This window comes from Syngnathoides biaculeatus, chromosome 12 (genome assembly GCF_019802595.1).
Source record: "Syngnathoides biaculeatus isolate LvHL_M chromosome 12, ASM1980259v1, whole genome shotgun sequence".
NCBI lineage: Eukaryota > Metazoa > Chordata > Actinopteri > Syngnathiformes > Syngnathidae > Syngnathoides > Syngnathoides biaculeatus.
The window spans coordinates 1,951,997-1,978,628 of NC_084651.1; the positions used below are offsets into that span (position 1 = coordinate 1,951,997).

The window sequence follows — 26,632 nt, forward strand, 5'->3', positions numbered from 1 at the left end:
GGAGTGACAGAAGGTTTCATGCTCCGTGCCCGCATGGCACATTTTGGGCGTTTTCATGTGGCGAGATTGAATAGAGAGTCAAGGCGGTTGCCGCGGATGGATGCCAATCCGTGCAGAATGACGTGGAAATTCTCAAATGCTCCAAGCAAGGACAGCTGAGCTTTTCCATAAAGTAATTTCATTGCTTCGCGGAGGGGAAGCCCCGCCCCTTTCCGAGCAAAATTTTAAATGTTTCCCTCGAAATGCCTGCGTGGGTTTTCTCTGGGCACTCCGGTTTCCTCCCACATTCCAAAAACATGCAACGTTAAAAATGGCCCCAGGAGGTGTGTTTGTGAGTGCGCCTGTTTGTCTCCATGTGCCCCGCGATTGGCTGGAAACCGGTTCAGGGTGAACCCCGCCTCCTGCCCGTCGACAGCTGGGATAGGCTCCCGTGACCCTCGTGAGGATAAGCGGCAAAGAAAATGGATGGATGGATGGATGTTTGTCAGGATCGGGATGTAGTCTCGCTTCCAGAATCCCGCTGGATTCGCTGCCTCAAGCCACATTCCAAACTAACATCGCACGAAACGAGGCCCGTACGTGATGTGCGGTGAAAAGTAGGGAACACTTGCTAGCAAGATTTATTTGTGATGAAGTGTTACTGTAAAACTAAAACTCCAAAATGGCAGTTTTGGGTTTTATTTTTATTGTTTGTTTTTTTGTGTAAAATCAATAAGGTAAAAAGCGAGTCTGAATGTTGCTAGTTGGGATCTTCTCAGCTGTTTGCGCCACTTCCAAATGTTCACCCTTGTTTTGTCTCGGCATGGTTTCGAGTCCTTCCCTTTGCTTGTAGTATTATTTCATGATGATTTTGATTTGTAATCTTTTGTGTTTTGTTTTTTTTCTTCCCCTGCGGTGGACATTTTTTGCAGTACTTTTGGCAAAGCTCCTGAAGCTCAGGGTAAACAGGTCTGAAAGAGGCTGCAGCGGCGTGCAAGTGGCAAATTATTTTTAAATGATTTTTATTATTATTATTCTTGTCCCCCCACGCCTTCTGTTTGGTTGTTTTCCTCGGACGCGATGGTTTCTTAAAAAATGTCTCAATGACAATTTTGACAAAAAGTCCTTTGCGAAAATTCCCAATTCCTCTTTTAAATCTTACTAATAAAAAGTTTTTTCATTTGTTTTTGGTTTTTCATTTGTAATTTTTAAGTGTAAAAGTTGTTTATTTTCCCTCCCAGGCCGCTCAGTATAGTCAGAAATGAAATTTAGTGCAATTTTTCTAATTGACTTGACTTGGGGTTTGTTTTCCTCCTCATTTTGTAAATGTGCTGAGAATTGAAATTTGCAGGTGCAACCGGTTTGTTTTGATGATGATAATAACTTGGTTTTATGTGTATAAAACTGGTTGGATGTAAAAATGTTGGTCTTGGTGTGATCATGTAACCTATCGACGTATTGATTTTGACCTTTCTTATACGCCACAGCACGCAGAAGGAGCCTCGAGTGCTTCCGTTACGCAGACGACGATTCATCTTCCTGTCTGGGTTCAGACGGACGACATTTAATTTTACTGGGCAAAAACAAACCTGCCCTCCCGTCTTTCTGTCGTCCTCCTCCTCCTCTCTCGTGTTGATTTTATTTTATTTTTATTTTTTTTCCTCCCAGCTTGTTGTCCTGTTTGCTGGACGGCGCGCGGCTGCCAGCTCGCTTGTTTTCATTTCTCAGCAGACGCGTTGTCATTCTTCCGCGCTTCTGCTCGACGCCCGCACCGCGCGTTGCCGTCTTAAATCTCCTCGGCCTCGCCCACTCACTTTGACGAATAATCAGACGTGTTGGCAAACGAAGAAATTCATTGCCAGACGGATTTTTGTTGGGGTTTTTTTGTGTTTGTTTTGTTTTTCCCGGCGTGTATATTGCCAAGACTCGCATATCGACTTCATGCTTCACGATAGATTGCCTTCCTCGTTGCTATTAATGTAAATGCCGTTCATCTGTGACCCATTTTTTGTTGTTGCGTGTCCCTTTAAACGGCGTGGCCAAGAGAGCGCCTCGTCGCTCTCCTCTCGCTCTCAACTGCACAGCAACTGCGGCAGATGGACTGAGGAGAGGTTAGCGAGAGGTCAGAGTTCCTTAATATCACCAATAACTGCATGGTTGACTTTTTTTGATCATAAGAACGGAATTGCTCCGTTCTTTCTCCCGAGTCTAAAGTTCATTGGTAATATCATACATCATATCGGCCCGCTCGTAAGTCGAGGAGCCTCTCAACTCAGTCGTCATGGAGTGGAACCTCACAAGTCAGACTTATTAGCAAATAACCTTGATGAAGTATTCAGGCAATATTTTAAATACACTTTCAAGAGTATAAATATGTGGAGTTTGGCTGCATTACGTTTTGTTTTATTCTGCGTCATGCCAACGTGATTCACGTCGAACTTCTCGTTTTTCAGTATTCTTGTCATACAGGGGTGACAAGTTGATCACTCATGTTGACACAATTTCAATGAAGAAAATATAATAACTATTAAACGTAATTAATTTGAATTGACTGCACGGTGCAGCATCCGGTAAGATCGTTGGCCTCACAGTTCTGAGGTCCAGGGTTCAATCCCGGCTCGGCCTCTGTGGAGTTTGCATGTTCTCCCCGGGCCTGTGTGGCTTTTCTCCGGGTGAGCACTCCGCTTTCCTCCCACAACATGCAACATTAATTGGACACTCTAAATTGTCCCTAGGTGTGATTGTGAGTGCGACTGGTGTCTCTCTCCATGTGTGCTGCGATTTGGTGGCGACCAGTTCAGGGTGCGGGTGACCCTTGTGAGGATAAGCGGCTAAGAAAATGAATGGATGGATTCATTTGAATTAAGGAAAATTCATAAGGGTTAATTCGAAGGCCCACTGTGGGAAACATTCAGACAACAAAATATTGACTTTTTTTATTTTTTTTTTTGAATATCATACATGATATTTGTATGCAAGAGATTCGAAACTCACTTTTTCCACAAGAGCAAGTGAAGCACTTTTCGCAGCTGGAAAAGTAGAAAGCTCCTCGTCCACCTAGTAACTCGTCGGGCCTTTCAGAGCCGTGTTACCACGGCAACAAGCAGGGATTTTTGAAATAACCCGCTTGAATAGTCACAATTGTTTAGGACAGGAAAAAAAAAAAAAAAAAGGAAGATTGCGTGCGCGTTCGTGTGTATGTTTGCAGATTAAGACAAGTTTGGCATCAGATGAAAACATTTTCACGCTTTTGGCAGTGTTCCACTTTTTGATTGACCCAAACATCAAAAGGTCAAGTGCTACACCCTTCTTCTAGCCTCATTTGAATATATATACATATATGTCTATGTGTGTGTGTGTGTGTGTATAGAAATATATATACATATTTATATAAATATAAAAAATGTGCTTTTGTGGTGGGCGGGGCTTTAACAGAGCTGGTACACTAGACCATGTTCTAGATAAAGTTAAAAAGCTCTGGCTGAAGTAGCTTCTGATCGACTCAACATTGGTAAAATTATATTCAGTAAAAAAATTATTTTGAGAAAATTATTTGCTATCGCAACTTCAATAATTTGGGAGAAGAGCAGCTGGGTTGTGGCTGAGCACGACTCGAGATCCTTTGCTCAGAAATTGTTTATAATCATTTTTATTTTCAAGAAATGTGTATTTTTTTATAGTAATGGTTATATTTTGAATGTATTCTATCTCTTTTTTTTTTTCATTGTGTAATTTCACCATGACCGCTGTCATTTATTTCATGCATTCTAAATGTCACGTAAATGTCTCCATTTATTATGTTTTTTTATTGATTGGGCTCATTACTGTTTCATAGAAACTATATTTGTTTTTTGCATGTATGTTTTAAAACTGGAAAAAACAAATCGAGGCCAGAAAATGATATCTTTTTTTCCACTTTATAGTTGTAAATGAAAACCCGGCGTATTTCCTTCTTAAACGTCGTCGTCGTTTTAATTGATCGGAAAGTAAGTTCCTTTGCCGTCACGGCAAACTTGATTTTTACCCAAATTTTTTTAATGGAAAAATTCAATGCAACTTTGAGCTCATTTACTCTTCTCAGAAACATGTTTATGATTCCCCCCATTGCTCCATTTTTTTGGATGTGTATGCTGAAGAAGTAAAAGTATTGAACGTCGGCACAGGCCTCGGACACGATCCCACCTGTTGCCCACCCATGAAACTCTTCCAGCACTTCCTCCCGCTGGCCTCATTTGACCAAAACCGCCACTCGCCCCGTCCCCCCCCCCTCCTCCCCCCGCCCACTTTTGCATTCCGCCTCCGCTCCATGCAGCGCTCATCTTCCCCTCTTTCCCTTTTGCTGTCGTCCTCCTCCTCCTCATCCCTTTCTTCCCTCTCATCCCTCCCCCGTCAGTGGGAAGCCGCTTTGCGCATGTCGCCCGTGAGTCAATTTGTGGGGGCTGAGCGCACGCGCACGCACGTGTGTTGCCCTCTCCCACAAAGGCATCTGCTTCAGTCTGTCTCATGCAGCACGGCGGGGCGGGGGCGGACGATGGATAGTAGCGCCGGCGGCGCCACGGGAAGATGAAGACGCTGGCGAGGAGGAGGAGGAGGATGCCGCAGCCCGCCACCGCCGCCCGTTGACGCGACTTTGACAGCTCGGACCAGAGTCCGGAGGGCGCCGCGCCGGACGTGGGGGACCCGAACCGGGGAGCGCGTGTGTGAAGCCATGGCCGGCGCCCAGCCGGGGGTCCACGCCTTAAAACTCCAGCCGCCCGCCGTGTCCCGGACCCTGAGGAACGGGAGCAACTTCATCAAATGGGACGAGGTAAGATGGATGCAAAAGTGCAACAATTGGGGGCAGAAACGCTTTGCTCGTTTCCAGATTTTGCAGTGACAAGACGACAGGTGCCACATGGATTTCCCAACAATATGAAAAAAGGTAGACTGGAATATTAATGAGGTTATTTTGAATAATTCATCTTAATCCGTGTTCACCTTTCAGATTGAATATACAGTGGAAGTGTACATGATAATATTTTTTAATATATTGAAGAATGCAGCACATTTACACTCAGTTCTTCTCAGAAACTAAATATTAGTTCCTATTGTTTGAATGTACTAAAAATGTAGTCATCTAATCGAAAATGTCTACTGCTTAATTTTTTTTTCCAAGAAAAAGAATGCAGCAATATTTTGAGCTCATTTGCTCTTCTAAGAACTTTTTATTTGATCTTTTTTTTTTCAACTTTTGTATTTATTTAAGTCATTGCTGATGTCAAAAACAATTTTTATTTCCAAATTTATTTTATTCAATTTATCTCTTAATTATTTCTGTATTTGGACGGTGTGGAATTTGCAGCTGGGATTTTTAATTTTTTTTATTTTTTAATCCAGCTGTACATTTACACTGCTGTGATTCGGCCGTCTGAATCGCAACAGGTGGACACACGGGTTATTTGGACCTTCGGCCAATTTAGTGGAAAAACATAACATTTTTCTTCCTGTCACTATACGTCACCCGCATAGATGGATGAACAAAGAAATATTTGTATGAATAAATATTTTCAGTCCAATTAAGTGAAATTGGATCATTTCCTGTGGCACAGTGCTTGAGAATAGCTGCGGATACAAAGCGCGATTTATGATAAAAAGATTTTGTTATTGCGCATTTTGTGGCTCAGAGCACTTGTTGATTGCATGAGAGCAGTGTGTGTGTGTGTGTTTGTGTTCGCACACGCGCGTATTGTTATTCTATAATGCTGTTGTCGTATTGGCGTGGCTCCAAATACCGGAGACGAATTCCTTGCGTGTAAAGATGATTCTGATTCCGATTGTGATGAGAATGTGCGGTGATGCGGTTGCTATGGTAACTGGCATGGCTGCCCCTACCTAAACAGAAGTGATGCATAATGTGACACGCATGATATTTGGAAAAAAAAAAAATGTGTGTGTCACTGTGTGTGGTTTTCTGCGGTTGAGCTTTTTTTGCACGCTTGCTGTTTTAAAAGAGTTGCCATGACGACACTTGACAGCGATCTAGTTTGCCATCCTCACCGCTTCGAGTTCTTCTAGTTTTCGGTCCTCGGCGTGTAAAGACGCTCGCGATGAGTCAGCAGCTCGACGTTCGCTAAATGGTACTGATTGCAAATGAGAAGAATTCAGTAAGTTCAATAAGTGTTGATCGTTTACTCAGAAAACACATTTTTCATGTAATTTATCATTTTATGCGTTCCAAAATTAACTCATATAAATGAAGGAGTCTCCATTTTTTTGACAAGGTACTACCTAGATGCGACCCTGTTTTAAATTTATTTGCTCAAGAAACATTTTTATGTTCTGAAACTCACAGTAGCAAATGAAGTTTTTTAGTGATTGTTACTTAATTTTCGATCTTTTTTTGTATCATTTCAATGTGACAAAATTTCAGCAAAATCAGCTGTATTCTCTGTTTCAATCTAATTTAGTCTTTTCTCAATTCATATTGTTTTCCTTTTTAATGTATGCACCTTCTGAAAATGAACTCAGATTAATGCGGTTATTTAAGATATCCTGAATTTATATATTTATTTTATTTTGTAAAATGTCTCCATTCATTGCCTCATTTAATTTTGAGACATATTTAATTAATTAAAAAAATGTTCTGAGCTCATTTTGTCTTCTCAGAATCGATATCTCACGTTGTTTTATTTTGTGTACCTTCTAACAAGATATTTTATCTCCCGAAACCATTTAGATTTTTGGGTTGGGGCTACGTGGACATTTTTTCTCATTTACGCTTCTTAAACTAAAGATTCTTCCCCCCCCCCCCCCCCCCCATATTTTTGTGTATCTTCTGAAAAAAAAAAAAAAAAACTTTTGTAATATTTTTACTGATAATGTAAGCGATGTATTTTATGATTGTTCTAAAATTGAAACCTTGCGTTGGTTATGCAAATGAAGATTTCCCATATTCTTCAATTCATAATATTATGTACTCGGCACCCCAAGGATCTATTCTAGATACTCTATTCTTTCCTTCTCTTAGGAATTACATTTTTGCATGTGTTTTCTTTTGACATTTGACATATTCCCCGGCAGGATCTTTCCACTGTAACTCCCGTGACTCTCTACGTGGATCCTCACGGACTTTATCTCTACTGGACCGACCAGAACAAGGTGCTCAAGCGCATACGAACACACGCACTCATTATAGGATATCATTTGAATTTAGAAGCACAGGCTTATTGATACAATATAAATGGAGTCCATGGATAAGTAGAATTTATTCAAATGTGAATTTAAATTTTTACACATTTAAAAAAACAACAACTTTTTAGTCCATGGCATTAATGCTTAATTAATGTTTCAATGGTTATTTCAATGCAATTTGAACAAGATTCAGACACAAAGGAGATAACAGCAGCGTACGCGTTCACATATGCTTTGCATAAATAGGAAGTGAGCACATGTGCGCATCCCAAATATGGCCAGTGTGTGTCTTTTAGCATTGATTGTCAAAACGCGCTCAGTTTAGCGCCTCTGCGAGCAAACAGGATTAATCGTGTATGTTTCCATCTTTCAGGAGACAGAGTTGTTAGATTTAACCCACGTGAAAGATGTCCGGACGGGCAGAAGCACCAAAACAGCCAAGGTACCCGCCGGCCTCTCTTCACCTCCTTCCCGCCTCCTCGTCACCTTCTTCACCTCCTTTGCCAACGTGCGCGTGCGTCTCCTTAGAAACGCAATCTCGCTGCTTCTTCATGCGAGAACCAATTCGCCGATCATTTTGTATGCTGAAGTGATCTTTGTTTATTCCTCAAGCAGGCTACAATATGTACATCCTGTGATTTGTATGTCAAAGCCATCTTTCATCCTTTCTGGGGATGCAGAATGTATTCATAGTTTGTTTTGTTCATATGCAGCAGGGGTGTCAAACTAATTTTTCTCGCGGGCCGCATTGTTGTTCCGGTTTCCCACGGAGGGCCATTATGACTGTGGAACAAAAATATTTAATCATCTCATCAATTTATGATCTCGTTCCGGAATCAAAAATCAAGGGTAATGTGTTTTGCCAACTATTCACGTTTGTCAACACAAAAATGCTCGTCATAGCTCAACTTTATCATTTATGATATATGACAATTTGAAATTTTGGCACAGATTTTTACGAGAATCATGGAAATTGACACTCTAGATTTGGCTTCGCGGGCCACGTAAAATCATGTGGCGGGCCGGATCTGGCCCCCGGCCCTTGAGTTTGACGGCTGTGATATACAGTATCACAAACCTGACCTTTGAACAGGGGCTTGTACTCACAGATTATTAATTTTTTTTCATATATATATATATATATATATATATATATAGCTGGTGTACCCGCAAGCTGCAGCTTTTTTTTGTACCAAAAAACAATTCTGACATTGGCGAATTGTCCCGTCGGACGCTAGGAGGCCAAACTGCGGGAGCTGCTGGACGTGGGCAACCTGGTGGGCCGGCTGGAGAACCGCATGGTCACCGTGGTGACGGCCTCGGACATCGTCAACGTCAACCAGATCATCTTCATCGCCTCGCAGGAGGACGAGGCCAAGGTAGGCCGCGGAGGACGACCGCGGCGACGACAACGCTCCGAATGACGACGACGACGATGCTTTTGGGTGCGTGTAGGTGTGGTGTGAGGAGCTCTTTTGCCTGTCGTCCAACCTGCTGAGCCACAACCTCAACAGAGACCACAGTCTCCTTAAAGCGTGAGCATCTTCTTTTACGTACTATTGATGATAGGAAGCGTCCAAAATATATTCGTCTGCCGTGTGGCTTTCCTGGTTTTTGTTTTTTTTTTTTTTTTTCATTTCTTACACTTGCATAATGATAATCGTATCGGGATTTTTATCTTTATTTTTACAGCTTATTTCCAGTTTTACTTTTTTCCTTCCCTTTTCTCTTTTTCAACATTCCTTACTTTGACAGTATTTTTATATTCCCAGTATAAACTTTCTCGACTTTTTTGCAATTTCATCCCCAATTTTCCTTTTTTTTTCCTTCCTATTGTTTCCATTTCCTGGTAAACTTTCGCTTTATTTTATATTTTTCTCCCCTTTCTCTTGACTTTATTTCTGCATTTTGTCCCTTTTTTTTTTCCTTTCTTTGATCATTTTTGTTTTTCCTACCTTGCTTTAGAATTTCCGTTGTCATCCTGAAGCGAACAAATCTGGGTTTCTTGCATGACTCTAAAATCGTAAATGTATTGACACAATTACCCATAATTCATTGATTCATTCTGTGACAGCTGCTGTGTAACTAATTGATTTCGAAGTCTCCAACTAGCGATGGAAGTTCAACCGTTTTTTTTGTTTGTTTGTTTTTAACGGCAGGTACGTGAAGCTGACCCTCCAGCCCACCGCCGAGGGCCGAATCCCCGTCAAGAAGTGAGTTGTGCCCGTTTTCTCACCTGCGGAGTCGTGTGTCTATCTCGCGGCCCATCTGCTGCGCAAATTTTATAACTTTGCTCTTTCCGGGGCCCCCCCCCCCCCCACCCCCTCCCAGATTCCCAGAATAAACTCAATTCCACGTGCACTTGGGAAAGCAAAAACAGGGACAGGATCCGTCAAGGTGCTTAATTCAGCGCTGACCTGCTAAGGGGCCGGCGTCGGCGCATGTGACGCCGGGACGAAGGCACGCGGATGCTTGTCGGCGGGCCGGCCGGAACGTCGGCCGCTTTCAAAACGAGACTTTGACCGGTGCAAAATGGGGGCTGAAATTTCCGCCGTTGGGACGTCGCAGGCTTGCCTATCAGAGGTGTACCAAAGGCATCAACAAGTTTTAATGGCATATTGACTGCGCGATAGTATTGTATATTATTAAAACATCCATCAATGACAGAATTCTAAAAAAATGTAAAGAATTAAACTCAGACTTTTAGCTTCAATTCAAGGGGCATTGTTCCGCTCGTGTGACTTGCGTACAGATATACAGTACGTACTCCTGCTCATGAATATAGCGCCGCGGTACGGCAGTAATCTTGGTCGTTCGTTGCCGAGGATAAAGAATTCATACCTGTATTGTTGTCTGGTTCATTGCATGTTAGCATTGAGCCAGTGGACTTAAAGGCGAAATTTGGTTTGTTTTAAATACACGTCATGTAAATCTCTTTGTTTGATGTTTAGTTTGACAGTCAACATCAAGCGGTAGAGGCAGTAAACGACTGCTGCTCGTCATCAGGTGAACGGCGCCCCCTACCGCCGTGCAGCACTTTTTTTTGTTTTCAAGTCAAGGGAAAACAATCAAGTTGCGTAACTTGCATCTCAAGGCACCGCTGCAGTCCCTTTGGTGCACTCATTGGCTTTGATCGGGCTCGCAAATGTTCTGACATCAGATGGAAAGCGGCCTCAAGTTAGAGACCAAACGCAGAATTTGAATTCCAAACCAGCTAGGATAGGCTCCCAGAACTCCCCGCGACCCTTGTGAGGATAAGCGGCTAAGAAAATGGATGGATGGATGGATGGATGCTCGTTGTCGTCCATCCAGATCAGGACCGCTCCAGTCCGTTCAAGGACATGTTGGGACGTTTAGAGAATTTGAAGCCGTTCTGTCATGTCAGGCAATGGTAACGTGATTTCTTCTTTCATTTTTTTTTTTTTTTTTTCCCCCAGTATTGTTCGCTTGTTCTCGTCGGACAGAAAGCGAGTGGAGAACGCGCTGGAGAACTGCCGACTTCCTTACGGGCGGGTCGGTCAAATCCTATTTTTTCTACTTTTGAATTCTAAAATGGCTCAGGTTCATTCAAACGAATGTAAAAAAAACTATTCATACACCTAGAAAAAAAAATTGAGAATTTTTTACATCTGCAAGTCCTCGAAGTATTATTTTTTTTTCATAATACATGTAACAAATGAATACATTTTGTTGATTGTGTACACAAAAACATCTCACACATCAACGGCACAGTTTGCAGAAAATGTAATGTCAGAAATTGTAATTGATTCAAATGTTCATTATATGTTTGGTTTTTTTTGGTCCTAGACACACACCATCCAAAATATTGTAATTTTTTTAGGACCCTACAAAAAAAAGTGTGAAATGCATGACATTTACCAGATGTATTCTAGTTAGGTTTGATTTTTTTGTGACTGAAGATTCATAACAAAAATGAACATTTACATACTTGCTTACTCGCTTACGTAGTTAATTTTGTGAGTTAGTTATTGTCATCTATTTTACTTTACTTTACGTTTACTTTTTTTTTTTATTTTCCACAAGTTGCCGCATATTCTAACCGACCGGAATATTTCAGTAAGGCAAAAGGTATCTGCGTTGACAGTAATCCCTCGTTTTTCACGGGGGTTAAATTCTGGACCAAACCTGCAATAAGTGAAATCCACAAAGTAGTCAGCATGTTTTTTTTATTATTATTGTTAACATTTACACAGAATTTAAAGCTTTATCAACATCTCCATCTTGCGCCGCTCGACAGGGTGACGGCATCAAACTGGAGGATTTCACTTTGGAGGTGTACAAGAGCTTCCTGGAGCACCTTTGCCCTCGTCCGGAGTTCGCCAACATCTTTAAACTTCAGTGAGTGCGCACTTGACTTTTTCTTCCCCTCATTTTGACGCATTTAACAGGACTACCCCCCCCTCCACCCCAAATTCTAAAAGTAAAGCCCTGTGAATACTTTGCAGATGTGTTTTTTTTTCTCATTTAGTTACTGTATTTATCAGCCTTTTTCCCCCAAAATGCATTAAATTGATTTATTTTTTCTTATTTATTTGAAATGAAAAACTTAGCATTCCCATTTTGAGACAGTGGATCCAGAAAATATTCACAACACTTAATTTTTGTCCAAATGTTGTCATGTTACAGCTTTATTCCCAAATGGTGAATATTCATTTGGTTCCTTCAAAATTCTACACACAACGTCCCATAATGACAACTTGACATTTTTTCACTCCCCCCAATTTCCTAAAAATAGGAAATATTTTGAATAGTCCAGCTTGACATTTTCCACACTTGATCATGTTACAGAATTTTTATGTTAGTTTTCACACCAAGACCTCTTCGAGACTACATGGGGAGGGGAAAAAAAACCTTTTGGGGAAATGTTTTTTGTAATTCTTTAAAAAAAAAAAAAAAAAAAAATTTAAAAGGGAGAAATCCCACGTGTGTAGCCTGCATCCAGAAAGTATTCACAGTGCTTCACTAATTTCCATATTTCCCGTTTCATGCTACAGCCTGATTCCAAAAGGGATTAAATTTATTTCCCTTCAATATTCTACATTCAACATCCCATAATGGCAACATCCCATATTATACAGTTATGTAAGAGCATAATATATTCATCCATGATGGGTTCATATATATAACTCAACTCCGCAAAGTCTGCCAAGCAACAAGAGCGTGACCTGAGCAAAAAAACGAAGGAGAGCGATTTGTAGACGTGAAGACGTTGAAATTGTGGCCGCTCCCTCGCAGGGGAGGCGACGGCGGGACGATTTCGGTGGATCAGATGACCGAATTCATCAACAACAAGCAGAGGGACCCCAGACTCAACGAGATCCTGTACCCGCCTCTCAGGCCGGCTCAGACCCAAACGCTCCTCGAGAGGCACCAGAGCAACACAACGCTGCTGGAGCGTGGTGAGAACAGATTTAAAAAAAAAAAAAAAAAACAATCCATCCATCCATTTTCTTCGCCACTTATCCTCACAAGGGTCGTGATAAGTGCTGGAGCCAGTCCCAGCTGTCAACAGGCAGGAGGCGGGGTACACCCTGAGCTGGTTGCCAGCCAATCGGAGGGCACATGGAGACAGAAATCACACCTAGGGGTAATTTAGAGTGTCCAATTTATGTTCCATATTTTTGGGATGTGGGAGGAAACCGGAGTCCCCAGAGAAAAGCCACTCAGGCACGGGGAGAACATGCAAACTCTACACAGGCGCATCCGGGATTGAACCCGGAACCTCAGAACTGTGAGGCCAACGCTTTACCAGCTGATCCACCGTGCCCCCCATGATAACAATAATCATAAATGGAAATAATAATCATACAGACGCGTCGGATGAAGCCACGCCAACACGCGCGTGGATCGTAGCAAAGTGGATGGGTGGAAAATGGAAGGAAGTGTGGATGGATGATGAATGGATGAGGGGTGGTGGAAGGGTGGCTTTGAAAATGGATGGATGGATGGATGGATGGATGATCGAGAGAATCAAAAGAGGAAGATAGAAAGAGGAGGAGTGGAGGAAGGATAGATGTGAAGGTGGAAGACAAGATTGCTCAACAGATGGAAGAAGAGAGAAGGACAAATGAGACAAATCATCGCATAAATAAATTGTCAAGTTTAAAGCCGACCGCTGGACTAAATATGCAAACGAAGGGACGGAAGAGGTCTTCAGTTTGGCCCGTGCGGGGGAAAAACTGCTTTGGCGGACCAGCTGCAGCTCCAACACCCGTTCTGAGTCAGCCTTACCGGTCTCCCTCTTTTTATGAGTTACAAATTCAAATGGAGGAACAGATGGCAACACCAACACAAAGATGAATACTAAAGTAAACATTTATAACGAGATCACTTCTTAAGGTGTCGCTGGGTCGCACAGCCGCTCGCAAAGAGAATGATTCGGGCAAAGATGATAGAAACAAATGCACGATAAAACATAAATATACATGTATGGCGATGACCGGATGGATGGTTGATGGAGGAAGGATGTATCGATGGGATTTTTTTTCTTTTAAAGTGGAAGTTGCATATTTTGAGATTTGGGAAGGGATGACGAACAGATGGGGGGGGGGGGGGAATCGAAAAGATGATGATGGATGGATGGATGGATGGATGGATGGATGGATGGATGGATGAGCGAGTGGACGGAAGGACGTCGCTTTTGGTCCGCTGTTTGCGTTGACCCCCGGCGTGTCCTTGTGTCAGGCCTGATCTCGACGCAGGCCTTCTGCAGTTACCTGTCGAGCGACGACAACGGCGTCATCCCTCCGGAAAAACTGGACCAGTCTGAGGACATGAGCTTCCCTCTGTCACACTATTTCGTCAACTCCTCGCACAACACCTACCTGACAGGTACCGGAGCGGAAATGACCGACATCGTTCTTTAAAAGCGCTCGCCGCCTTCGCAGCCATTCTGCTCATTTCCCGACTGGTGAATCGCTGCAACGCTATTTCCGTGGATTTTAATTTAATGTGCCACGGCGTCGAAATCGTGTTTGTTGCGGGCCACGTCGTAGTTGCGGTTTCCCCGCGGAGGGTCGTGATACACGTGTGACGGCCTCATTACGTCTACGCAGCAAAATCCGAAACCTGTAAAAACTGTTCAGTTTGAAAGGAATATTTGTAAGGACAAAAAAAAAAAACTTGAAATATTTTAATATTACAAAACATTTTTTTTTGCAAGAAACATGAAGTCGATGCGCACACTTTTGCTTTCGCGGGGCACACCAAATGTCGCGTAGGGCAGAATCCGGCCCACGGGCCCGTAATTTGACATCTTTGACAGCGGGCCAGCTGGCAGGCAGCTCGTCGGTGGAGATGTACCGGCAGGTTCTGCTGGCCGGCTGCCGCTGCGTCGAGCTGGACGTGTGGAAAGGTCGCACGGCCGAGGAGGAGCCCGTCATCACGCACGGCTTCACCATGACCTCGGAGATCTCCTTCAAGGTCGGCCCGCGCAGCAAACGGAAAGGAAAATATAGCCCATATTATTATTATTTTTGCTATATTTTAGTTGTTGTCACATTTATATTATTATTATATTCTATTAGAACATTCTATTGCTTGTAATTATTTTTTTGTTTGCTTTTTTTCCACACTAAGTGATTGACAACTTTTTAAATTACTTTTTCCCGTTTCTAACAGTTCCACATTTTAACCCAAATAAATTTTTCTATTTTTTATTTTATTTACTTATTGTCATTATTTTACTGAATAAAATACTTTTTGCATGTTTAGGGTTAGAGTTAGGTACTTCTTTAATTACCTCTTGGTTTTGCTCAATTCTTACATTTCTGTAAAATAAAAAGATTTTCAATTTTTTTTGTATTCTAGTTACTATCGCATGTATGTATGTATGTATATATATATATATAAATATATACACACACACACACACACACACATATATATATATGTTCTTTTTTTGTTGTTTTTCAAGGAAATAGTTGATTATTGAATGTTTTACTTCATGCTTGGCTTTGGCTATTTCCTGACTTTCCATATTTTTTCAAAATGTTGTATTATTTGTAATATTTTATGACTGACACTGTGTATTAATTATTCTAAAAAAAAAAAAAAAATGATTGTACGTTTTTTTCCTCCACCCAGGAAGTAATTGAGGCCATTGCCGAGTGCGCCTTCAAGACCTCGCCTTTCCCGGTCATCTTGTCTTTTGAGAATCACGTCGACTCGTGAGTTATTTTAATATCAACGTGACCAAACTGAATTCTGCCTCACGATACCCAACCGAAAAAAAATCCTTCTTTCCTCTTTCAGTCTGAAGCAGCAGGCCAAAATGGCGGAATATTGTCGATCCATCTTTGGGGAAGCGTTACTGATCGACCCGCTGGACAAATACCCGGTAAGAGAAGAGCTCGCGTACGCAAAGACGAGCGGAAAAAACATTTGCGCTCACGGCCTGACGGTGATTTGACGGCAGCTGGAGTCGGGCACGCCGCTGCCCAGTCCTCAGGAGCTGATGGGCAAGATCCTGATCAAGAACAAGAAATCCCACAAAGCCTCCGCCGGCGGCGGCGGAGACATCAAGAGGCTGACGGAGCAGCCGTCCAATCAGGAGCCCGAGCCCGTGTCGCCTAGCAACAACACGACAGGTGCGAGGAGGGGCTCGCGTCATGCCCGCGTGTTACGTTAACAACGCGCAAGCGGGAGGAGGGACTAAGCGAGTACTAGTAAAGACTTTACTAGTTCGTAACTTTTGTGTGGCTGGGCGAACTTTGGATCTCAAATTGATTTATAAGATGGACAGAGATTTTTGAAGTTTATAGTTAAATGAATTGAATTGAATTGAAACGAATGAGCTATTATTTAATCAAATAATATGAATCAGTGATTGCCAACAAGTCTGCGGTGAGAGAAAATGATTATTAGTTTGTCTGGTCTCTCGGTACGAGTGACGTCGAGCCACTTCCGATCAACTCATGAACGTTTGCACCTGTGGCCGTTCGTACATATTTCGCAGCGACTCCGTAAATTTGTCGGCAAATTGAGACGAGCTCGTCATTGTTTCAGTAAAGACACTTTTCGTGACAGTTTTGTTTGGATGTGGCGAGATTTTCAGACAGTGGGTACCTAGTGTGCGTGGGTACCTAATGAAGTGGCTACAAAATGTCCATCCTAACCCGACAAAATAGGAGTTTGCAGATTGCTTGTAAAAATCCTCTCAAGAGAGCATGTATGTGTATTGACAAGTTTTTATATGAGACTGCGCTGCATATGAATATTAGAATTTGACACATGACCTAATGGTGTAGTGGTACACATGCCTGCTTTCGGTGCGGGCAGCGTGGGATCGATTCCCCCTCAGTGATGGTGTCGTTATCTGCGACTGCGACTGACTGGCGACCACTTCACGGTCTTTCGGCCGAAGCTAGCTGGTGTAGGCTCCAGCTTTCCCGCAGCCCTCGTGAGGATAGGCGGCTTGGATAACGACATGACTTCATGGAAAAATGTTGCTCCGTGTCAACGGAAGTAACTTCTCGTATTTCCAGCGGAGGTGGAGGCTGAGAGCGAGGAAGACGACGATGACGACGACGACGACGGCAAAAAGGTCAGTAGTGACGTCTCGTACTCGCGATCGCGCATCGGAGTTAAATTTAATTCTTGACCAAACTCGTACTCGATTCACTTTCAGTTATTTCCCCACTGAAATGAATTAAAATGCGATTAATCTGTTCCAGCCGCTGAAAAAAAAGTTTTTTTCCTATTTTTTCTTAAAAGCACTGTAATGCTTTTAAAAAAAATAATGAAAGAAAAAGTGAAGAATAAAATAACTGCCACTTTTAAGAACAATCGATTTTTTGTTGTTGTTGAAAGACTTTGCTGTACCACCGAAAGTATTTTGCTAACCTTTGACATCTGAGCTGCACTGCATTTGTTTATAGAGAAAGTGAGTTGCATCATGAGTTTAACATTTAATTTCACGTTCATACACTGTTCCATGTGAGAGCTCGAAACGAGACCGCTAAAAAAAAAAAAAAAAAAAAATCTCAATACGATAATCTAACCGATATTATTCGGTTGACCCGTTTTTTTGGGCTCTCGACACAAAGCAAAAAAAAAAGCGGCAGCTCGGACCCTCCGCAAACGCAATGGTCGTTTCAGGGCTCGGCGGCGCGCGAGGCCGTGGCCACGGAGGAGATGTCCACTCTGGTCAACTACGTGCAGCCCACCAAGTTCAACACCTTCGAAGCCTCCAAGAGTAAGAAAGTCCAAAACGCGGGCGGACGTTCACGCTGCGCTCGCCTAACGAGAGGCAACGTGCTCGTGTATCCCATGTAGAGGCGGCCCGCTGCTACCACATGTCGTCATTTGTGGAGACCAAAGCTCTGGAGCACCTCACCAAGTCACCGGTGGAGTTTGTGGAGTATCCTTGGCGACGGTTGCCGCGGGCAACGGCGCACATCCCGCCCGCCTCCTCGGCTTTGGACGCGATGCCTTTCGAGAACGAGCGTGCGCTCGGGCGCGTTTGATCCGTCGCGCGAATATGCAAACGTTGAGATTGGGGCCATAACGTGAGGTACACCTGCACAATGCGAACGAAAACGCGTTAACAATTCGGCGAAATTTCCGCCGGCAATTTTTGAGAGCTGTTCTTTCAACGGAGGGTCACCGACTGTGTTTTTACACACTTCTGATTCTGATGAGGAAGAGTTGTCGCTAGCACAGTTTATGTATGTTAAATCGTGTACCGATGTGCGTACGTCTTGTGATTGTTGTAGTTCAAGCTCGGCCGCAACACTTTGTGATATTTTTTTTTTAAACCCGACCTCCACCAGATATAATAAATCCCAGCTGAGTCGGATCTATCCCAAAGGAACCCGAGTGGACTCGTCCAACTTCATGCCGCAGCTTTTCTGGAACGCCGGCTGTCAACTGGTGGCTCTCAATTATCAAACCATAGGTCAGGAATCCAACATTTTCATTTTTTTCTTTTGCTATTTTTCTGCTTTATTCAGAGTTTTCCTTTGAAGTGGCCAAAACGCTCTCGAACACGCGGCTGCTTCAAACCAAATTAGCGGGCTTCCCGTTTCTTTTCTGGCACGGCTTCTTGTGACTTTTTTTTTTTTTTTTGGTACATCCACTCATTTATTGATACAATGTATGACGGTTCTTGGCAAAGCAAATTTATTTGTATAGCGCATTTCATACACGAGATGTGCTTTACACGATTAAAGGCATTTGAAAACAAACAGATAAAACATTTAAAATGGGATAGAAACAATAAAAATGACGAACAAAAATATTTAAAAAAAAAAAAAAAAGACAGTTAAAACCGCATACAGTGCAAGTAATATGATCAAAAAGTGGATATATTCTAAAAAGCATGCGAAAAAAGAAGCGTTTTCAACCTGGATTTCAAAACATTCCCACTTGGTGCTGACCTCGCCTGTGTTAGCAACTTCTCCCATTTGTGTGCTAAATGCTGCTTCAGCGTGTTTGCTTTGGACTCTGCGCTCCACGATTTGACCCGAGTCAGTCGATCTCAGAGCTCTACTGGGTTTGTATTCCGTAAGCATTTCTTTCATGTATTCAGGACCTAAATCATTTAGTGATTTACAAGACAGACCAGGAGCAGAACTTTCAAATCTGTTCTAAAGGGTTAGGGTTTGGATTGGAGTTCTATACTCTGACCGTTTTGTTTTTGGTCAGAATGCGAGCTGCACCATTCTGAATGAGCCGCAGCTGTTTAATACTCTTTTTGGGGAGTCCAGTCAGAAGACCATTACAATCGTCAAGTCTACTTGAGATAAAAGCATGGATGAGCTTTTCCTGGTCTGCTTGACACATGCGTACAAGACTTGACTCTAGATATGTTCTCCAGATCGTAGAAGGCACTTTTTGTGATTGATTTGATATGATTGTTGAAATTCAGGTCGGAATCGATCAGAACACCAAGGTTTCGGACTTGGTCTTTGGCTTCTAAAGATAGAGAGTCCAGGTGTTTACTAACAGCAATCCTCTTTTCTTTATTGCCAAAAACAATTATCTCAGTTTTGCTGGGATTTAGTTGAAGAACATTTTGGCTCATCCAGTTATTTATCTGACTTGGACTCGAGTCATCTGGAGACACTGCTAAATATAACAAATATATGTAGATATATATATATATATAATAATGTGCGTCATCTGCATAGCTATGGTAGTCAAAATTAAGGCCATCAATCAGGGAATCGTTTGTCGCAGATCTGTCCATGCAGTTGAACCTCTTCATGTTCGAGTACAACGGTCGCAGCGGTTACAGGCTGAAGCCCGAGTTCATGCGGCGGCCGGACAAACACTTTGACCCGTTCACGGAGAACACGGTGGACGGTATCGTCGCCAACACCCTCTCCGTCAAGGTCCGCCGAGAGGAACTTCCCGCGAGAAGCGAAGTCGCGCCAGCTACTGATCGCGCTTCCGCGTTCCAGGTGATCTCGGGCCAGTTCCTCACCGAGCGCAGGGTGGGCGTCTACGTGGAAGTGGAGATGTTTGGCCTTCCCGTGGACACCAGGAGGAAAGCGCTCAAGACCAAAACCTCGCAGAACAACAACGCCGTCAACCCGGTGTGGGACGAGGAACCCGTCGTCTTCAAGAAGGTGCCAAACGGGTCCTCGCTTTCTGTAGCCTTTTGAATGGTCAAATGTTCCCAGGACCAGGTAGTTTTTGAAGGACGGGGCCAAAATGCCAGACGCCCTGTTTTTCTGGCGTGGCTTCTTGAGAGTATTTTTGTGGGTTTCAGTACTCAGGACACTTTACGACTTGTCGCAATGTCCATGTGGCTAAATAACAGATGATAATCTCGCATGTGCTGACTTTCGGGTCGAAGATGGGCCCGATTCAAAGTCCTCCCCGATGTGTCCGGCAGGTGATCCTCCCCACCTTGGCCTCGCTGAGAATCGCCGCCTTCGAGGAAGGAGGGAAGTTCATCGGCCATCGCATCATTCCGGTGTCTGCCGTGCGACCCGGTATCGGCATTTCTTTCCAGTCTGCTCCGACTTGACGATCTCGAGGAGACTTTGACTCGATGTTCTTTCAAGGTTATCGTTACATCGGCCTGAGGAACGAGAGGAACCAGTCTCTTATCCTGCCCGCCGTGTTCGTCTACATCGAAGTCAAAGACTACGTCCCAGACACTTTTGCAGGTACACGCAAAGTCGGACCTACAAAAACCGCGGTGGCACTGTTTGGACAAGACAAAGAAATATGATGAATTCTTTGAAATGGTGAAAAAATTGATACTTGTAATCACAGTTGCCTCTAATTTTTTACGTGTCTGAGCAAACACACTGAGCCCATGAGCGCCCCCTTTGGCCACTGTGAGCAATATCAGACGTATGCACTGCGCTCAGATCGGTGTCATCCATTGAAGTTACATGGCTCATTCAAAGATTCAGATTACAGCATTTACATTCCCATCAGAACATTTTTAACAACAAATTTGTGTTTTTGTTGTGGGCGGTGTTTGTAATTACGAGTGTACCCCTTTAAGAGCGGAGGTGGGCGGGTTCAGGTAAACTAGAAAGTAGAGTATGTGGCGAGCAGCAGCTCTTTGTGAGAGGCATCATGCTGTAGTTCACTGCATTGGATCTGTTTTCAACTGCGTCGAGAGTGTGCAACAAGTGCGCAAATGCGCAGTTGCGCAGCTCAGAGGGAACATTGCTTGTAATGGTTTGAAGTGTGTGTCTTCGATATTCGGTATTTTTTTTTCCTCCTTTGAGAGGTGCAGTAAGCCCAAGGCAGCCGCTAAGCGCGCATCTCCCGCCGCGTTGCGTTTGTGTCCCCGTCTAGACGTGATCGAGGCGCTGTCCAACCCGATTCGATACGTCAACCTGCTGGAGCAGCGTTCCAAGCAGCTGGCCGCGCTGACGCTGGAGGACGGCGACGGCGACGACGAGGACGCGGCGCACGCCGAGGTCACAAACCCTCAGCAGATGATAGATTTTCAAAGGGGAGAAGTAAACGGAGATGATGTCAGTACAAAAGTGTGCACACCCTCCTGTAACCGGGGGCATGTGGTTGGATTCAGAATTGAACAAACACGTTCCAACTCATGTTAAATGTCAACGTTTAAAGTTCCCGCTTAATCTCAAAGTTTAGCTGTTCAAGTTGGCTTTTCCTGGGATTTATTCATTTTGCTTCCAAATCGAAGCCTCAAAAGGATTTTCGTCTGACACGGATTCTGATTCCGTTTGTATTTCCTGCTGCATGACAAAAATTCCAAATCTGATCAAGGGCGTGTAAAGTCTTTGTAGTCACTCTATATGACTAAAATATGAATTTATTATACATTTTGCCTCTTTCTGAAAGACACCAAACTCAATGGAGCTCCCACGTAATATCCATTCAAACAATTTCTGAGTCGTATTAATTTTTTTTTTACTTTGATGGAAATTTGTTTTCGGCGTTCCAGGACGACGCCAACAGCTGCGCCGAGCGCAAAAACGATCCCAAGTCAGCGTTGGTGGAGAACGGACTGAGCCCGGCGCCAGGACCCACGGGCCACGCCCCCGTCGCCGCTGCGCCCAAACCCTCTGCGGCCAATCAGCAAGCGGCCGCTACAGGTAGAACCGCCCCCTGGCACTCGAGCCGGGGGTGTGCAGACTTTTGTCCTGAAGGAAGACATTTGATTTTGAGAATAGACTCATGGTCATCTGTAATGTAAAATCTGATTTTAAAATTAAATCATTCAATTAATTCATTCCAAATTTTCTTGTGTTATTTTGAAATTTTGGGAGTATAATTAATCATTGAATAAATCAGAATACATGAAATGTTTCTATTAAAAAAATAGTGCATTTTGATAAGAAAATGATATTCTTTTTTTAAATGTCATTTATCATTTGACTCTAGCAAATTAATCAATTATTTAAGGTAATGAAAAAATGTTGAATGTACTGTATTTTTATTTTGTTTTCGGAATAGATTTTCAATGTTATTGTTTACACTCAATCAATTAGAGGAAGTCAAATAAATATTAAAATTTGGATGTAAATGTTTTAATAAGTTAATCTTATTTTTAGTGGTGCTATTTTTGATGCACTTAATTTTCATAATGCACCCGTTATTTGATGAAAAGAAGAAAATGTTCAATGTATAAACTTAATATTATTATAAATGTAGTATAATATTGTTGTACTTTTCATGGGCCGGTTCAAAGAACGACGCTTTGGCAACTAAAATCGGGCTTTCGCGTTGTATTTAGTTGACGATGTGATGTTCTTCACGTTGTTTTTTTTCTGGCGTTGACTTTTAGATGCGGCCAAACCGCCAGCAAAGACGGAAGATTTGGTCTTAAGCGTTCTGATAGGTGAGCAACGCCCCCCCCCCCCCCCCCCCCCCCCCCCCCCGCAGTGCACCGTAGTCGCCGTGGAGACGCACTTGCCGAGACGCGGTCTAAACGTGGGACTGTGTCGTCGGCAGACGTGCCCGTGTGCACGCTGACCGGCCTGCGGCAGTCCAAATCGTACCAGAAGGAGCAGCGGCGTCAGTTCAAGGAGCTGAAGGAGCTGGTGAGGAGGCACCAGAAGAAGACGTCGGAGCTCCTGCGCGAGATCAACAACAAGTACAAAAAGAGGGCCAGGCAGTGCGGCAAGAGCAGGTGGACGACCCCCCCCCCCCCCGCCACCTTTTTTGTCCCCGAGGCGCTCGCTCAACCGCGTTTTTTTTTTTTTTTCCGTCCAGGGGCTCGTCGTCCGAGGAGCCGGACGAGCGTCTGCGGGCGCTGCGAGACGAGCAGCACGAGCAGCTGCTGGCGCTCAGGCAGGAACAGTACTACAGCCAGAAGTATCTGCAGAGGGAACACGTCAAGACGGTGAGGCACGAGTTTCCCGGGGACACCGCCGTGTACTTCCCGGGGTACGCTTCCACACACGCAGTCATCCAGGAATTTGGGATGGATGGATGGCTGGCTGGGTCCTTGTTCACCTTATAATGTACAGGGGCGCCACCTACAGGGTGAGAGGGGAACAGCGTCAGCTCAACATAATTCCCTATTTTTTGTTTTTGCGCATCCATCCGTTTTCCATAACACTGATCCTGCTCTTTCACTTTTTGTGTGTGTTGTTCTTTGTCAAATGTTGACTTTTTTTTTTTTTTTTTTTTTTTTACTTTTTTGTTTGACTTTTACAACTGGCTTGTTTTTGTTTATTTTACTTCTAAAAAATTCTCTTCACTTTTCGGACCTTTTTACTTTTTTAAAACAGGCATGTTTTATTTTCTACTTTTTTCTTCAGTAAATGCTCATTTTTTACTTCATTTACATTTTTTTACACTTTTTTATTGTTTGTTTTTTTTCTTTGTCTACTTTTATAAAAGGCTCTTTTTCTTTTTTTAAATATCCTGTTTATACTTTAATTTTACAATTTTTATTGCTTACCATGTATAGTAGTAATATGTGTTCCACTGGACCCCGAGAGTCTTATTTTGTTTAAATTTGTTTTGTTTTTTTTTCACATCAGTCTAGCTTTTTTTTTTTTTTTTTTTTGTTTACTGATGTGTCAGGACACAATTTACACATTTGATAGCAGCTTACAAATTTACACAGCGTAAAAATCTACAGTATAATTTTTAATGGCTGAAAATGTTGTTGTCGGAATTTTTTTCATTTTCATTTTTCTTGCATTGAACCTGAAATTGTCCCCTTTTTGTCACCGTTCAGCTGAGCGAGCGTCTCAGCAGCCTGGCGGAGGAGAATCACAGCACGCAGATGAAGAAACTCAAAGACGTCTGCAGCAAGTAACGACAGCGTCTCCTTATGAGCCCTTGTTTTACGTCACATTTACATAGACCGTGTTGGATTTTGTGTGCGGCATTTTTGTACACGCGGTAGCCATCCATTGATTCAACTTTCTTCTTCTTTGTGTTTGACACGACTTATTCCCGCGTAATTTATTGACGCGATACTTGTGCCGCCGACTCAGGGAGAAGAAGGAGCTGAAGAGGCAGATGGACAGAAGAAGAACTGAGAAAATCAACTTGGCCAAGACCAAAGAGAAACATCTGGCAGAAGAGTAGGACATCCATCCATCCATCCATCCATTTTCTTTTGCCGCTCATCCTCACTAGGGTCGCGGGGAGTGCTGGAGCCTATCCCGGCTACCATCAGGCAGGAGGCAGGGTACCCCCTGAACTGGTCAGCAGCCAATCGCAGGGCACATGGAGGCAAACAGCCACAATCATACCTAGGGGCAATTTTAGAGTGTCCAATCAAGGTTGCATGTTTTTGGGACGTGTTAGGAAACCGGAGTACCTGGAGAAAACCCACGCATGCACAGGGAGAACATGCAAATTCCACACAGGCGGGGCCGGGATCGAACGTTGCTCAGAACTGTCAGGCCAACGCTTTACCAGCTGATCCACCGTGCTGCCCAAGAGTAGGACATATCCGTGTCAAATAAGGCCAGACAGCCAATGAATGCCAAATGCGAGCGCTCCTGTCACGCGTCGGCCGGCGTTCGTCTCCTCGCCCGATTCGTTTCTTTGAAAAGCTTTCGCGTCTTCTGCCTGTTGTGTCTCCCAGAGAGAAGATGGAGATCAATAAGTCGTACGTCAACGAAGTGGTGCAGAACATCAAACGGGTGAGCGCAGGAAAAAGAAGCAGCGCGTCTTTCGCGTCCCCGCGCCTGCAAAATTGTCTGCTTTTTTTTTTTTTTTTTTTTTTGGTCTGTTTTGCGGGGACTCAGCTGGAGGAGACTCAGGCCAAGCGTCACGAGCAGCTGCTGGAGCAACACGATCGTCTGCTGCAGGAGATCAACGAGCAGAAACCAAAGGTAGCGACTAAAAAAAAAAAAAAGAAAATTTGCAGTACGAAGGCTGCTGATCGGAATTTTCGGGAGCAAAATGGCTGCCGTTTGTTGACGGAGTCAAAACATTAGGTACAGAATAAAATGCTAAATTATTTGGTGAAAAATACCCAAATATTTGAAAGGAATGCAATTATCACATGAAAAATAGAGAAATGTGAGGAAGAAATACGGGAGCAAAAATATTCAAATGTTAGGTGAAAATAAAATCTTAGAAAATAAATATAATATACTGTAAACTCTCATGTTATATAACACAGTATTTGACAAAAGAATCTTTACAAAGCGTTATAAAGATGATATAGATCCTCAAAAACTTATACAATTATTCTAAAATTGTTTGATATTGTGATGGAAACAATTTATTAAATGCATTGAAAAAATATACGGCGCAAATATTACAACACAATCGAAAAGTATTAGGTCAAAACATAAAAAAGTATCAGATAAGATGATGTTGAAAAAATACTGGGGGAAAAAAAACAAAGGTAGAGTAAAAAATCCGAAATATTGTCAAGAATAACAAGTGCAAATATTACAACACAGTTGAAAAATATTAGGTCCAAACATAAAAAAGTATCAGACACGATGTATCACTATACTGGGGGGGGGGGGGGGGGGATAAAGATCGAGTAAAAATCCCGAAATATCGCAAAAAAAAAACGATAGCTTCCCGGGATCCCGTTTCTGCAGTAGACTTGCTCGTTTTCGGCCGCATCGTAACTCTCTGCTCGCGGGATTTGCGCCGGGCGCACCCGCTCAGCTGCAGGGCGCCATCGAGGCCGAGTTTCAGGAGAAGTTCGAACTGTTGCCCGGCGAGATCCGCGACTTCCTGCAGGACAGGAGGCCCGAGGTCAGAGGGCGCAGCGAGTCCCGACCGTCCACCCCAAACGAGTTTCTCTCCGAGGACGACTGAGCGAGCGGGCGAGGATCACGTGAACATGGCGGCCGTGGGCGTGGAGGAAGCCAGACTGTTAACCGTTCCAGACTTTGTGCGCAATGACGACTCAAATTTTTCTTTTTCTTTTTTTTTTTTTTTTAAATCTCGCATGCTCTTTGATGTACCTCACCATTTAATAGGCTTCGTTAAGTTCCATTTGAATCATCTACATGCTCGATCTGTTTATTATTTCTATCTGCTTACCTTCACTACTTACCAGCCTGCGTATAGCAAACCAACCAAGTTACAAAACTTGCTCGTGTATGTTTTTTTTTTACCTACGTACAACCAAATTTTCTACTTATCTGCCAAGCGACTCATTGGTTGATTGATTGATTGATTGATTGACATGCCAACCGATTTATTTTACCTACCAGCCTACTCTAGTGACCAACCAGCAGAGCTACTGTAGATCGGATGATCTATCAACCCTTTCCATCCATCTCTTCTCTGCCAACCTACCAAACTACCCATCCACCCATTGTATTTGCCGCTTATCCTCACGAGGGTCGCCGGGAGTGCCGGAGGCTGACCCAGCTGTCAACGGGCAGGAGGCGGGTGGGGTCCACTCTGAACTGGTTTGCCAGCCAATGACAGGGCACACTCACAATCACACCTAGGGGCAATTTAGAGTGTCCGATTAATGTTGCATGTTTTTGGGGTGTGGGAGGAAACCGGAGTGCCCACCCGGAGAAAAGCCACGCAGCCACGGGGAGAGCATGCAAACTCCACACGGGCGGGGCCG

At 43.4% G+C, this 26,632-nt stretch overlaps 1 protein-coding gene across 1 annotated transcript; it reads left to right on the forward strand.

Annotated features, from left to right (window-relative positions):
• Positions 1-4,687: 4,687 nt before the first annotated feature.
• On the forward strand, positions 4,688-26,406 carry plcb1 (phospholipase C beta 1). The gene is made up of 32 exons (XM_061837576.1): positions 4,688-4,786; positions 7,039-7,116; positions 7,523-7,591; positions 8,388-8,528; positions 8,605-8,684; positions 9,309-9,362; positions 10,587-10,662; positions 11,408-11,508; positions 12,406-12,569; positions 13,855-14,001; positions 14,435-14,592; positions 15,256-15,338; positions 15,424-15,508; positions 15,587-15,758; positions 16,656-16,714; positions 17,269-17,365; positions 17,446-17,530; positions 17,943-18,067; positions 19,351-19,505; positions 19,575-19,742; positions 20,012-20,111; positions 20,184-20,288; positions 20,935-21,059; positions 21,557-21,707; positions 22,400-22,453; positions 22,567-22,744; positions 22,828-22,957; positions 23,804-23,880; positions 24,066-24,155; positions 24,665-24,722; positions 24,828-24,914; positions 25,711-26,406. Exons 1-32 carry the CDS (start codon positions 4,688-4,690, stop codon positions 25,861-25,863), a joined length of 3,504 nt encoding a protein of 1,167 aa, XP_061693560.1. The 3' UTR covers positions 25,864-26,406.
• The last annotated feature ends 226 nt before the right edge of the window (positions 26,407-26,632 follow it).